This window comes from Triturus cristatus, chromosome 4_1 (genome assembly GCF_964204655.1).
Source record: "Triturus cristatus chromosome 4_1, aTriCri1.1, whole genome shotgun sequence".
Taxonomy (NCBI): Eukaryota; Metazoa; Chordata; class Amphibia; order Caudata; family Salamandridae; genus Triturus; species Triturus cristatus.
The window spans coordinates 1,145,820,590-1,145,834,195 of record NC_140585.1 but is presented as its reverse complement, the minus strand read 5'-3'; the positions used below and the strand labels follow the sequence as shown (position 1 = coordinate 1,145,834,195).

At 43.4% G+C, this 13,606-nt stretch overlaps 1 protein-coding gene across 3 annotated transcripts in view; it reads left to right on the top strand.

The window, feature by feature from the left end:
• Positions 1–13,606, top strand: part of LOC146856218 (C-type lectin domain family 17, member A-like) — a 118,799-nt gene that overhangs the window by 82,575 nt on the left and 22,618 nt on the right. For all 3 annotated transcript variants that reach the window (XM_085654278.1, XM_085654280.1, XM_085654279.1), the window contains 2 exons: positions 2,555–2,680; positions 5,983–6,045. In XM_085654278.1, the coding sequence (XP_085510404.1) occupies positions 2,555–2,680; positions 5,983–6,045 (189 nt within the window). The remainder of the gene's footprint in view (positions 1–2,554; positions 2,681–5,982; positions 6,046–13,606) is intronic.

Sequence of the window (13,606 nt, the reverse complement as noted above, 5' to 3'; positions counted from 1 at the left end):
GGAGGGAAAAAGAAATTAATTAAAAGAAATATTGAAAGGAGAAATAAAAGAAAAAGAGATCCACAAGAAATAGAATTAGAAGAATTGAGGGAGAGTGTTTATTTGGAGACAAAGAGGGATGATGAAAGGGAGTCTGGTGTCTAGTGTTGTGAAAAAGAAAAAGACATTTCCAGTTTCTCCTAAAAATTGGGATTAAATTTTACTAATTTTTTTTTTTTGGGTTGTTTATTTGGTGATAATATCACCAAAGGGGGGATTGCTGGAGCAGAGTTTTCTGTTGAAAATCTATTGTTTTTTTTTTAAGCTCTGGTTTGTCTATTGTCGAAAGAAATTACAATTATTAATTTATAATTACTAATTATTTGTTTTGTGTAAATGTTCTAAATTACCAATACGAAATAACAAGAGAAAACTACTACACATGGGGAAGCATTTGTGTTGTTTACTAATAATGTGCATGTTTTATTAATAAATGTTGCTGAGTGCTGTTTATTTTAAAGCACAAAAACGCTTTTTAAATGTCGTGTACTAATGTTTTTCTTGTGTTGCAAAGGCTAGATAATTACATACACATAAGGGTATTAGTGGGGTTAACACTGTTTAATCACTATGCTGTGGTAACGTTGTTTTTGTCTCTTTTAATTAAGATGGTACGTTTTGGCCTAATGAAAAATGGCTACCGTTTAAAGCCTACATTCGAGTGCTGAGATTTTGATGAGAAGGCCTTGCTGAACATGGTCGAGAGTCATCTGACCACAGTTTTCGCCTGGTTAAAAGTTTTCCGTGAGGACAGCAGCTCTGGGCGGACATCCAAATGTCCTTGGAAGACAAAGGAGCCTCAATGAACATTATGATCACCATGCTGGTTCCGAGGAAATATGAACATGAAAAAGAAACATTTTCAAGATTTAGTTCCGTCTTCCGTCTTTTTATTTTTGTGATTTTTCTGAGCGGAGTTTTCCAAATGTAGCGGTGCTACATCCTTTCCTGCTCGCTTTGCTCAGCGGTTCAGCGGATATCGAAAACATTTTATGTTGCCTTCTATTGTTAAATTCATTATAAATATTGTTAGCTTAGAGAGGATTCGTTCGTTGCATTTTGGATTCTGAGGCCACTTCTTTCCGAACTTGCGTTGGTGAGGATTGATGCTGTGAGGACGGTGACCTAAGAGACTTCTATTGAGAGACCTGTCCTGATGATCCATTTATGACATTTAGCTAGAATAGGTAACTATGAGAATAATGATTTTATTTTGATTGCCTTTCCATTTGAACTAATTTTAGATAAAGAATCATAATTTTAAATACAGTGTTGGTTATTATTTCTTGTCAATTATTGAGTACTCTATTTTGATTATTGTTGATTATTATTGGTTAAATCATGACTCAAGACAGTGTCAATTAGGTCTTATCGACCATAAGTGTAGATACAGGGTGTTTAGAAGGTTTTCTTCCCACAGGTTCAGTGCTAATAGAGTAATCTGAGTGTATGTTAGTGAAATGGGCCCAAGCGTATGATGAGTGTATGTGCGTGTATCTGTGAATTTACTCTATCCGTGGAAGTAGGGAGAATTTGTACACCCCAATCTGCACCACAGCCTCCACCACCACATGCAGGTGGACTTTTTATGAAAGTTAAGAACACACGACTTCCTCACCCCTTCCAAGAGTACGCCACATTGTATGGATGGGAGAAAACCCTTACAGGCTCTCCTTCTTGACTCCACAGCTCAAAATTCCTGTCCAAATTACATGAGAGAGAGAGAGGACCTCTTGAGAGACCCAACTCCTCGAGAATTTAAATCAGCTAAAAGGCAGTAAGAATCTAGTATTTCCCATGAGAGGAATTCATATAACTGGGAAGAAAATCCCCCAATGTATGATTACACATCCTTTTGACTCTGTGCCAACTTGATCCTACAGAAGGTATCACATCGTCTGGACCAGAGGCTGTAGAAGAATCAAAGGGATATGGGGAGTTACAGTCTCTTTACTGAACGTGGCCAACTGGATGAGGACTTCTGCTGACTCAAACTGGAAAAAATTAATTCAAGAACAATGACTGATAAATTATCTGGCATACATAAATATATTCCAACACAAGTGTTGTCCGGGACCTAAACTCACTATCAAGAACTTTTGCCTAATTGCATGTGGACTAGAATCAGAATAGTAAAGAGATACATGTATTGAATTATGTGAGATGTGAGGTGCGCTGCTTTTAGCAGCTTGAAGTAGGATGAACATTTTTGAAGGGTGATATTTATGCAATTTCTATGCTTTGGCAAGGGACTGTTTTCTCGCTTGGAAAGGCCACCTTTTGCAGTTCGCTTTAGTAGTCGCACTTTCTACAGGTATTCGATTGCTCACCAACTGCAGCACACGAAGGCTGAGTCGGTTGGACTGGCTAAAGTTGGATCAAAACATTTTAGTTCCATAGGCAACCTTTTCAGATTTCTGTCCATGAAGCACTCCCTTCCAACACAGACTTCATGGAACACTCTTGAATTGGTAGTTGTGAGTACTGCTTTCTCATTCTTGATCTCCTTTTGTAGTTGTGACTGCATCAACTTCCACTAGAAAGGCGAGCAGCGGAAGAACAGCTATCCTTGTCTTCGGTATCCTACTGGGGATATTGTTCCTCGGAAGCATCACCCTTACCTCCATGGTGCTGTGGAACAGTAAGTACAACAGTCAGAAAATGCACAGCAATCAAACATAACATGCTTAGATCTAGTTTAGAAGGCACGTGCCTGTGATGCCTTATTCTGGCACTAGCGGATACGCTGGTAAGCAAGCCCAGGGCAGGAAGTGGACTTGATGTATCAGTTTCTGGGCTTATTTTAAAGTCTTCAAAAGTCAGTCGGTCCTAGTACCTCAATTACGCTTCTCGCACTGGAACAGGAGAATCGACAAAGTGTGTTGGTGTCAGAAGTTGGGTTATTGACTGAGGGGGATAGAAGCTCCACTCAGGCAACAATCACAGTCCTTGTCAGGGTGAACCAACAAAGTTACTAAATTAACCTGTGCTTAAGCCTCTGGTAGTTAGGCACAAAAATAGTCAGGTTTAATTTGGAGATAATCTGTAAAGTATTTATGCAGCATACAAACAGTAATTAAATGACAACACAAAACAAGAAAAATCCCAATCCAATTTAGGGAAATATAGTACATTTTAATAAATAAAATGATACCACAAGGTCTGTGCATTGAGGCTTTGTGTCGCCCCGGGTCGGTACCAATAAAGCTTTCAGCTGTGCTGTAAGACTTGGTTGGGCTTTGCGCCGTTCGGCTTTGGATCTGATGAAGCTTTCAGGTGTGCAGCAAGGCTTTGCATCACTTGGTGTGGGTTCCGATGAAGCTCTCAGATGGGAAGCAGGGCTTTATGGAGCTTTGCGTTGCTTCAGTCCTAATTTGATGGAACCTTCAATGAGTCAAGGAGGAGTTCTCGCTGATGCCAGTCAAGGGTTTAGGACCTGGGGAGGCATCTCTTGGGGATCAGGGACTAACTCCAGCAGAGGCAAGCAAGGCTTGGGCAGCTTCAGCGGCAGGTCCAGGCAGGTCTAGTTGCAGCAGGTTAGCTGGACAGTTGCTTGGAGGCCTCTGACTCTTGTTGTACTTCTGTAGCTCTCACAGGAGGCCAGACAACTTACCCTAGGAGTCACTCTAGGTAGCCTGGGATGACACCAACCAGTAAGGCAGTTCCTCAAGTGCATGTGGGACTGGGTGCAGCTCCTCTCTAGTCATCCTGCCAGGATGGCCCACCCTGTCCACACCTAAGCCCCCTTTGTGTCTCTGTTTAGAAGGAATATGCAAACCCCAGCAGCAGAGCCATTCACATTCATGTGCCCAGGATACTGGTAGAAGGTGCAGCTGGTTAGGATAAGAAAATGGCAACTTTCTAAAAGTATTCATACAAATATGGGCCGGGTGTACTTCTTCTTTTTGATTTTATTTTAAAACACATAGAATTAGGGGCTCAAAACAAAGTCCTCACACAACATTGGTAACAGATGTTACAATTATTATGAATGAAAATTAATTAGTGATTAATGTATGAATGTCCACTTCCTATAACATTACATATAGAGTCTGTCCTATACCTAGGAACTGATCTCTCAAATTAAATTTAACAATAACCAAAAGGAAGGTAAGTTAGGCATCAACGTTTCAGTCTCTGCTGTAAATAATCTGTGAGACCATCTTCAGGACACACAATTCGTTTGAAGATCCAAGACCCTCTAGTTAGTGAGACAAAGATTGTAATGATGTAATGTTTGTCTTCCGAAGTAGGGAAGGGAATTTTAGATTATAGTATCCCACCATTAACCATGTATTATTCCCCACTGAACAGGGTATGGACGGCTCTTCTGATCCCGGCAAGGATTTCTCCATCATCTTTGAAATGTATTCTAATGCATAAATGCAGTGGGCTTTCTCTCCTGAATGCGAAGTTTCATTTTTTTTAATATTCTCTCCCATGTGGTTCCTCTGCAGATCCAGCAGCTCATTAGGACTCTTTGAAGGCTTGAGGCCTAACAGCTTGGATGTGGCTCTTAATTTACCCCACTTTTTGAGTTTCATTTTTCTGGGTCAAAATAGGGATGTGATTAAAGTTTATTTTCTTTTAAACTCTGTTTTTACCGTCTCTGGGTTTGAGAATTGCTTTGAGATAAGAACCTTCAAGTGCATGGTAAATCTGCATCTGTTCCATAATACGCTCCCACTTCTTTGGGCACATTTCTCTGATGGTTTTGTATTTCACCCGAAGTAATGTCATTTTGAAAATGTTTGATATTTTCCAGCAAGTATGCAGTGAGATTTTTTTTAACAGAATTGAAACGTGGGTAAAGAAAGAGACAAGTGCTGGTTTAGGAAAAACTCTTAGAACCAGCTAAAAAATAGTGGATCTGGGTCATGGTACGGTGGAGAGCAACAGTCAGTGGGGGTTGGTGACTTAAAAAAACAGTGGGGCGCAAAAAACATTAAAAGAAGCACACATACATACATGCACAAATGATAACATTATATTAAAAATTACTAGACAGAAAAATAAAAGTTTCACTTACCTTCTCCTGCAGTATGACCATGATGCTTTCCAGTCCGTGGCTCCAGTCTCCTCTGAGTGCAAGGTGACGTCAGACAGCCAACTTCCTTATCCAATCCAGACGCTGCTCTCATATTGCATGAGTGAAGTGTCTGGATTGGCTGAAGCAGGCTGCCTCAGCGCTCCGAAGAGCACTGGTGGCCTGTGCCTGCTCTCCGACCCAGCTGTCTAAGAAAGCTGGGTTGAAGAGTATGAATTGCGCATACCGGTTTGGCCGTAGCAAGGTAGCCGGCTAAACCCACATGCGCAATTCACACTGAAGGGGCCACTCCTCATTGCTGCCTTTCACTTGGCAGCAATGACGCATTGGCCCCGCCCCAAACTTCGCTCAGCAGAGAGTTAAAAATAAAATGGTAATAAAATAATTTATTACCATATTATTTACTACTCTTTCTGCAGGAATGGGTGGTGGGGTGGGAGGAGGCTCCACTTCTCTGCTCCTACAGAGGAACCGCCCCAGGCAGCAGCTGTGGTTTGGAAGGACACAACTAGAAAAGTGAGCGTGTTTGGGACTGATGTTACTTTACAGCAATTTCAGCTAGCTGCATTACAATGCAAACACAAAGAGTAACAAAAGAGTGATAGATTGAATATTGGCCTTAAGGCGGTCTTGTAGCTAACTAAAATGGTGTACCCAAGCAGCAAAACATAATTTTGGATCAAGCTCAGATGTTGTTGCACCTGAGCTGAACACATTTGCCCAAAACATTAAGGAAAAGACACAATGAAAGGCACTCCAGAAGTGGTCTGTCCCCGTCGATAAATGATAGAATAAACACCGTAACACCCAAACGGAGGAGAAATGCTGACTATCTGATTTTTTATTTTTCTCATTTAAAATACCGAATCCTAAACCTTCCTCCTATTTCTTTTTAGATGCAAAGTTGTCTGAAGAACTGAAGATGATGACTTTAGGCCTATCCGAGAACAGAAGTCATGGTAAGAGTGTCTGTAAAATGACGTGTGCTAGAATTTGCTGCAGGATAATCTATCCCCATGATCGTTATTTAGGGATTAAATGCACTGAAAAAATATGACAATCCTCAATCCAAATAGGATCAATTTTGATCTTTAGATTCCATCTCAATCATTAGACTGCACTAGAGCAAACTCTGCACTTTGGACTGAATTAAGATCATACATTTGCTGTAGGAGGCATTCCCTTTTTGATTAAATCCAACACAACAGCCCGTTGGGGAACACACCGGTCCATTATATTAAATGGAATCCGCATTTAGATTAAGTCTGATGATAAGAACATCTAAAATTTATATTAAATCCCAGTCACCAGCTCTACAGACAAGACGTACTGAATCTTAGATGAAATGGAACACCAAAGCCCTCTGGGTAGACACCCTGAGATTTAGATGAAATCACCATTTTAAATCACCTGCACAATGAAGGCCACATACTGAGTTTTTGATGAAACCCCAATTTACCAGTCCAATAGAAAACGCACCCTGGCCTTCAAATTAAATGCCAATCACCAGCCTACCAAGAATGCACCATAACCTCCAGATCATAAACAGCTAGCTTAGATAGCTAAGAAAACTTCCATCATCTTTTTTCTGGATTTACTTTGAACTATTATCTCACAATCATCTGCCAACTGGAGGACGCATGCTGACCTTTAAATTAAACGTCAATCACCAGGCCCTGGGGAAGATATACTGAGATTCTGATTAAATTACCAGATTAAATACAGCACACTAGGGAACACACACTGAGTCTGAAATTGAGTCTGGCACACCAGTCCATTTGGAAGGCAGAAATTAAATCCCATTATTGTCAAACAAGGGGGACTAATGGGCTTTTAAGAGAGGTCCAGCATACAGGCCCAGTTAGTCAGTCAGAAGAATAGAGTATGCGGTTCCTCAGAACAAGGAGAGAGTGAGAGTGTGAAGTGGAGACCGTGTGTGGAGGAAAGGGAATTCCTCTAGTCGGAACTAGGGTCCTCACACACCCAGCAAGCTAGGTGTCATGCTTCATCATATGGACCTGCTCCTCGTCGGGACGGCGCTGCAATCCCCGACGGGCACCCTTGAAGGGGCTCTTTAGCGGAGATCTTTTGTTCCTGGCCATATGATGTAGTGTGTGTGAGGGGTCTAGTGGTGTAGATGTGAAAGTGTGTGCGAAATTAAAACAAGTTGGATAGTCCACGAACAAGGCTTTATTGAGAATGGCTATCCACTTGATTAAAAACAACAGGAAACAGAGTGGCAGCTGACTGACGTTTAAGGTTCAGCTAAGCTATGCTCTTCTGTGATGGTCAACATGTTTCATGCCTAGTGGTCTAATGATCCATGGCAATTCTTCAGGACCTAATTTATCAAAAAACTATCTACACACTGTGGGAAGTACAATAGTTACCTGCCACGTGTAATAAGGGACAACGGTCTCGCCAAATGTAAAGGGGAACCTAAGGAAAGAAAAGTGTTATATAAGGTCACCCCGACATCGGTCAGTGTTGGTATTAAACTATTTATTCAAACAGTAGTCGCACACAAGGTCTCTCTCCCTAGACGATGTGACATAGAACTGTCAATTGTGACTTAGTGTAGAACAACACACTCTAGAGTTCTTAGTGCTCTCCGTGAAAGTGAGATTAAAACCAATTAAAAAAATTTTTTTTTAAATCAGAAGATAGGATATGAATTCTTCACTGCAGTATGATCTAGAGAACTAGTGATCACGGTCTGAGTTTATAGGTAACTCACCTATGTGGATGTGTTTCCCTGCTTCTGTCCGTATTCGTTGCGCCACCCGTAACACCAGACTTCTGGTGTACTGGTAAAAATAAGAAATAAGGTGGAAAAACGAACAGTAAATAATATATAAGGCAACACACCCAGCCTGTAATGTCATCACCGGCAAGGTACTGACGCCCGTAGTATGGTCCCATTGTGCGGGGCGGAGTATTACAGGCCATGGCACAGGCCGGGGGTTATCTGAGTGTCCAGAGAAACCCCTCAAGGGACTTGGATGGGAGTCAGAATGAGGCATAGGTATAGGTAATCAACCACCAACCAGTATAGAGTGTGCCTTGATGGACATCACAGGGAGCCCCATCGCGTGCTAGTCAAGGCCCCCAAGAGAGGATTGTGGGGTACGTCCAGTGCACATAACATGTGTGTTCAGGGAGCCCACAACTTGGGGACGGGATCACATGCATGTGTAACTAGGCGGGCCCCCGTTCCTCCTAAAGTGGTGGTCGAGCAATGCGCGCCGTAATGGTACATAACTAGTCCAACAAAATAGCACCGCCAAGTGTTGAAGCTGAGCCCACCATGTCTCTCCTGCGCCCCCGAGTCCAATGTAGGACTCGCTCCACACAACACACCACCGTGCCTGCCAGTCACGGATGCACACTCATGCCGCTCAAACGGATCCATCGTAATCTCCCGGGAGCACCGAGCTGCCAAAATCACACTTACGTCAAAGTTGCTGCTGGGACAGGCCGTTAACCTACCCTGGCGCCGCACGAACCGGGAAGGATGACTCCGCTCGGTTCCTACATAGATATACAGGTTGGAGTGAAGGGGGCGGGTCAACTAGACGGGAAGTCACTCTACGTTAGCGCGTGAAAGCAGAGGATGATTCTCTACTATGGAATTGTCGTTCATGGCGGCCATCTTAGCAAGTGGTTGTTGTGGTGTTAAATCAACAAGGATCAATGGCCTAGTGGAGTCCGACATAGATCGACTCAGGGGAAATTCACAAACACAATGTTTTCAATGTGACCGTGTAGGCCACCAAAATGTATGGTGTAAAAAAACATTATTGAAATAGTGGGCTTAAAAATAACCCTCGGGTAAGAAGCTGTGACGGGAAAATTACAGATGGACTTGCTTGGAATGAGGGGAGGTAATAACCTGAAGCAAACCCCCATGCTAAAGGTCAGTGAGGCTTACGGCTCAGTGTAGGGTCAAATGTTATCTATCCGTGAGTGATGCCCATGGGATTTGGTCGTTAAGGCCTTCACTGTCAGCCCTCAAGCGATGAACCCATCTCTGTTCTATCTTGAACAGGGCTTTCTGTGTGATCCTAGGGTGGGCCTCAAGAACTAACCATTTTAGGGAGTCTGGTTTATGGTTATTTTCTTTGAAGTGAGTGTATAGTTTGGTGGTAGTCTTTAGACATCTCACATTGCTTTTGTGTTCTGTTATCCGTGTCTTAACTGGCCTCATGGTCATACCCACATATCTCAATTCGCACGGACAGATGATAAGATAGATACAATGTGTAGTATTGCAATTGGTGTGTCTCTGAATCTTCCAAGTGAAGGAGTCTGAAAACACCACCTCTTTCACCACTGAGGTCTGGTGACATGCAACACAAGAACCACAGGGGTACTGACCTTTTACTGGTGGAAGGTCCCATAGGGTTCTCTGTTCCAGTTGGTCAATGTGTCTAGGTCTCGTGTTGATGAGAATATCCTTCAAGTTTTGTGTACGTTTGAAAGCAAAACGTGGAGGTGGAATGGTGAGGTCACCCGTATTCAGGATCCCCCAATGTCTTTTTATTATGTTCTTTATGCGTGTGGAGTCAGGGGTAAAGGATGTGACGCAAGTCAAAGTCTCTGTACTTTCCCTAATGATAGGTTGTAGTAGGGACTCTCGTGGGTTGTTGCGTGCTCTTTTTAGTGAGTTTCTAACCTGACGTTCAGGATAACCCCTCTGTCTAAGGTTGGAACTCAGACGGTGTGCTTCAGTTATGTAATCAGTGGTGGAGCTACAGTTCCTCCTGATGCGGAGGAACTGTCCAAAGGGTAAATTATCCTTAAGCGCCCTTGGATGGTGACTACTATATAGAAGCAAACTGTTCCTGTCAGTTGGCTTCTTATATAGTGTAGTGCTGAGGCCTGTGTCATCTAGTGTAACCATCAGATCTAAGAATGGTACCTGTGTTTCTGAGATGGTGTGAGTGAACTTCAGAAATTGATTTTGTACATTAATCCATTCACAGAAGGCTAGGCAAGTTTGTTGGTCCCCCTTCCAGAAGATTAAAATGTCGTCTATGAAACGCCTCCACAGTTTTAGGTTGTTGGAGTAAGGATTGTTGGGGTTTCTAATGACTTCTTCCTCAAAGGTGGCCATGTAAATACAGGCCACACTAGGGGCAAAGGTGCTCCTCATCGAAGTGCCCTGTGATTGATGAAACAGTTGTTTGTTATATTCGAAGAAATTCTCCGTGAGGGCTAATGTGGCACATTCCATTATGAAGGAGATGGGGGTGGGCGAAGTCCATTCCTCTCTCCTGAGGACATTCTCAACTGCCATAAGGGTGGCACGCTGGGGGATATTAGTGTATAACGCTTCCACATCCAGCGTGACCAACAGGTCAATGTTACTAGTGTCGTGTATAGCCTCAATGACTTGTAGGATATCCGTGGTGTCCCTGATGTAACTGGGAGTTTTCTTGACTAGGGGTTGTAAAAAGTGGTCCACAAATCTGGAAAGGGGTTCCAGAATAGAGCCTATTCCTGATACAATGGGGCGCCCAGGGACTGGTATGGTGCCCTTGTGTATTTTAGGAAGCGTGTAGAAGTATGGAATCTTAGGGTCCTTGGTAGTGAGAAATTCAGCTTCCTTTCTACTGATCCACCCATTGTTTTCTGCTTCAAAGATCATTGTGGCAATTTCGGTGGTAAGTCTTGCTGTGGGATCTGTAGAGATAGGAGTGTAATATCTTGTGTTGTCAAGTTGTCTTCTACATTCACGGTCATAGTCAGTTGTATTTTGTATCACAGTGGCACCCCCCTTGTCTGCCTGTTTAATGGTGATGTTAGTGTCACTGGCTAGGGTTCTCGCAGCTAACAATTCCGCATTAGACATATTGTGGAAAGTGTGCTTAGCGGGGATCGTGCTTAGCTCGCGGAGAACAGCTTTCTCAAATGTGAGTACTTCCGGGGGGACCATATTGTTGGTCGGAGTGAAGGTAGACGGATTGCGTAACCCTGTGTCTGTACATTCAATGGCTGGTTGGTCTTGAAAGAAAGCTTTCAAGCGTATTTTTCTGAGGAATTCATGAATCTCACAGTTATCTCTAAATCTATCTGTTCTGGGTGTAGGGACATAACCTAGTCCTTTCCCAAGGACCTCTTGTTCCAAAGAGCTCAAGGGTCTATCAGAGAGATTAACCACTAATTCCTTTTCCCTCGGTTCCTGCCCCTGGGTCCCTGTGGGAGTTGTTCCTGATCCTGCCACTGGACTGCCTTTTGGGGCCCTCTTTTGCGCCCTCTTCCTCTGCCCCAACCTCTGTCTAAAAAAGGAGGGTTGCCAGGGGGATAGAATTGGGGCTGCCCGTGTGGGTACATGGGGTATTGCCAAAAGGGAGGTGGTGGTTGTGGTGGGCCTATATAGGCTGGTACGTTATTGTAGTGGTTATAAGGAGAAGGAGAATTCCTCTGTTGCTGATTTCCTCCCCAACTGCCTGTGCTTGAATCACTGTTAGTCGACCCCCTTCTTGAATTATCTGAACTATCATCCGAAGAATAGCCATTCTTGGTTGTTTGGAAATCTGCTTTCAGATAGGGATAGACCTTTTCCTTGTCAAATTTCAGAATGTCCTTCTGTAATTTGGCTATTTTTAATTTGAGCAGATATTCTCTGTTTTCAGTGATCTCACTGTTAATTTCTGCTAATTTGGCTTTGAAAGCTGTATTCTGGACGGTAGATTTCAGTGCGCTCTCTGCCGCCTGGATTCTAGCTAGTAGGGCATCCGCTAATCGTTGGGCCGTGTTAATAATGAGGACCAGGAGGTCTCTGGTACACTTCCAAGAGACCAAGCACCATTCTTTCTTAAAAGTTGGATCTTCCAAAAATAGCCTAGGGAAAACATTGATGGTAAGTCCACTAGGAGCTATATTGGCTCGTAGATATTCCGTCATCAATGCCCCATGGAGTGTGATTTTGATCCATTCTCTTTTTAATGCTGTGAGTGAAGTCCAGTCTTCTGATTGTGACCCTGAGGCCACAGAACCCCCTGCCCCAAGGAGTGAGGGAGTTTTCCTTAAAATATCTGCTACAGCTTCATCGTTGAAGCTGAGTCCTAGGTTGTCCTCCATGAAGGTGGGTAACCAACAAAAAACCGTCAGAATTACTGAGGTTTTTAAGACAAAATGGGGTCCACTCAGTGCAATTGGCACAGTATGGTATCCTGAATAACGTCCCACGGGGGTGGCCCGTGCAAAACTTTATTGTCAAACAAGGGGGACTAATGGGCTTTTAAGAGAGGTCCAGCATACAGGCCCAGTTAGTCAGTCAGAAGAATAGAGTATGCGGTTCCTCAGAACAAGGAGAGAGTGAGAGTGTGAAGTGGAGACCGTGTGTGGAGGAAAGGGAATTCCTCTAGTCGGAACTAGGGTCCTCACACACTTTCACATCTACACCACTAGACCCCTCACACACACTACATCATACGGCCAGGAACAAAAGATCTCCGCTAAAGAGCCCCTTCAAGGGTGCCCGTCGGGGATTGCAGCGCCGTCCCGACGAGTAGCAGGTCCATATGATGAAGCATGACACCTAGCTTGCTGGGTGTGTGAGGACCCTAGTTCCGACTAGAGGAATTCCCTTTCCTCCACACACGGTCTCCACTTCACACTCTCACTCTCTCCTTGTTCTGAGGAACCGCATACTCTATTCTTCTGAGAAATTAAATCCCAGTCACCATTCCACTGGAGAATCCACCACAGATTTAGATTGATCCCATTACCATTTTAATTGAGTTTTAGATCAAATTCTAATCTCCAAGTCAATGGAGAACACACTTTGACCATCAGAATAAATCCCAATCAACAGATCCGTGCAGGATACACCCTAACATTAAGATTAAATCTGAGTTGCTAGTGAATTTGGAAACCCACCCATCTGAAGAAGGAGAGCCATAGGGTGTTTCATGTTCCTTAGGTAAACAAGGCCCAATATAGAAGCCATCTTAGCACCCAATGTGATGCTTTCCACTTCCTATGCATGTGTAGGCAACTTGGATGAGGGCCCGAGTAGCATCTTCTTCCTGCTGTTGCGAGTATCCATTTCTGCTGTGGGCAGCCAACATTTCCCAAATAGTGAATGCTCAGCTTCCTTTGGTACAGTGCTTACGTATTCGCTGCATTATGCAAACTCTGTGTGAAAAATGGATTCACCATCTAATAGCTCTTACATTTCTTGTACTCAATAGAGTACATGAAAAGAGTGTTGGTTGGTTGGGATAGCTATATATCAAAGCAGGTGTCAGGTCTGGGAGAGATGAGATATAGGGTCAGTGGAGTAGCAGGGTTATCATGAGCTCTAATGCAAGTAAGTAAAATGGTCCCTAGCCAACACTGAAGTAGCAAAACATTAATAGCTGGAGTTCAGAGGGCTCACGGAACTGAGACCTGGTGCTACTGCACCTGCTGCACCATTGACAGCAGCACCATTATGTAGGGATTGGTCCACTTGTTCCTCTCCTCCACATTGCACAGCAGCACAATGAATAGATCATATATCAGAACACC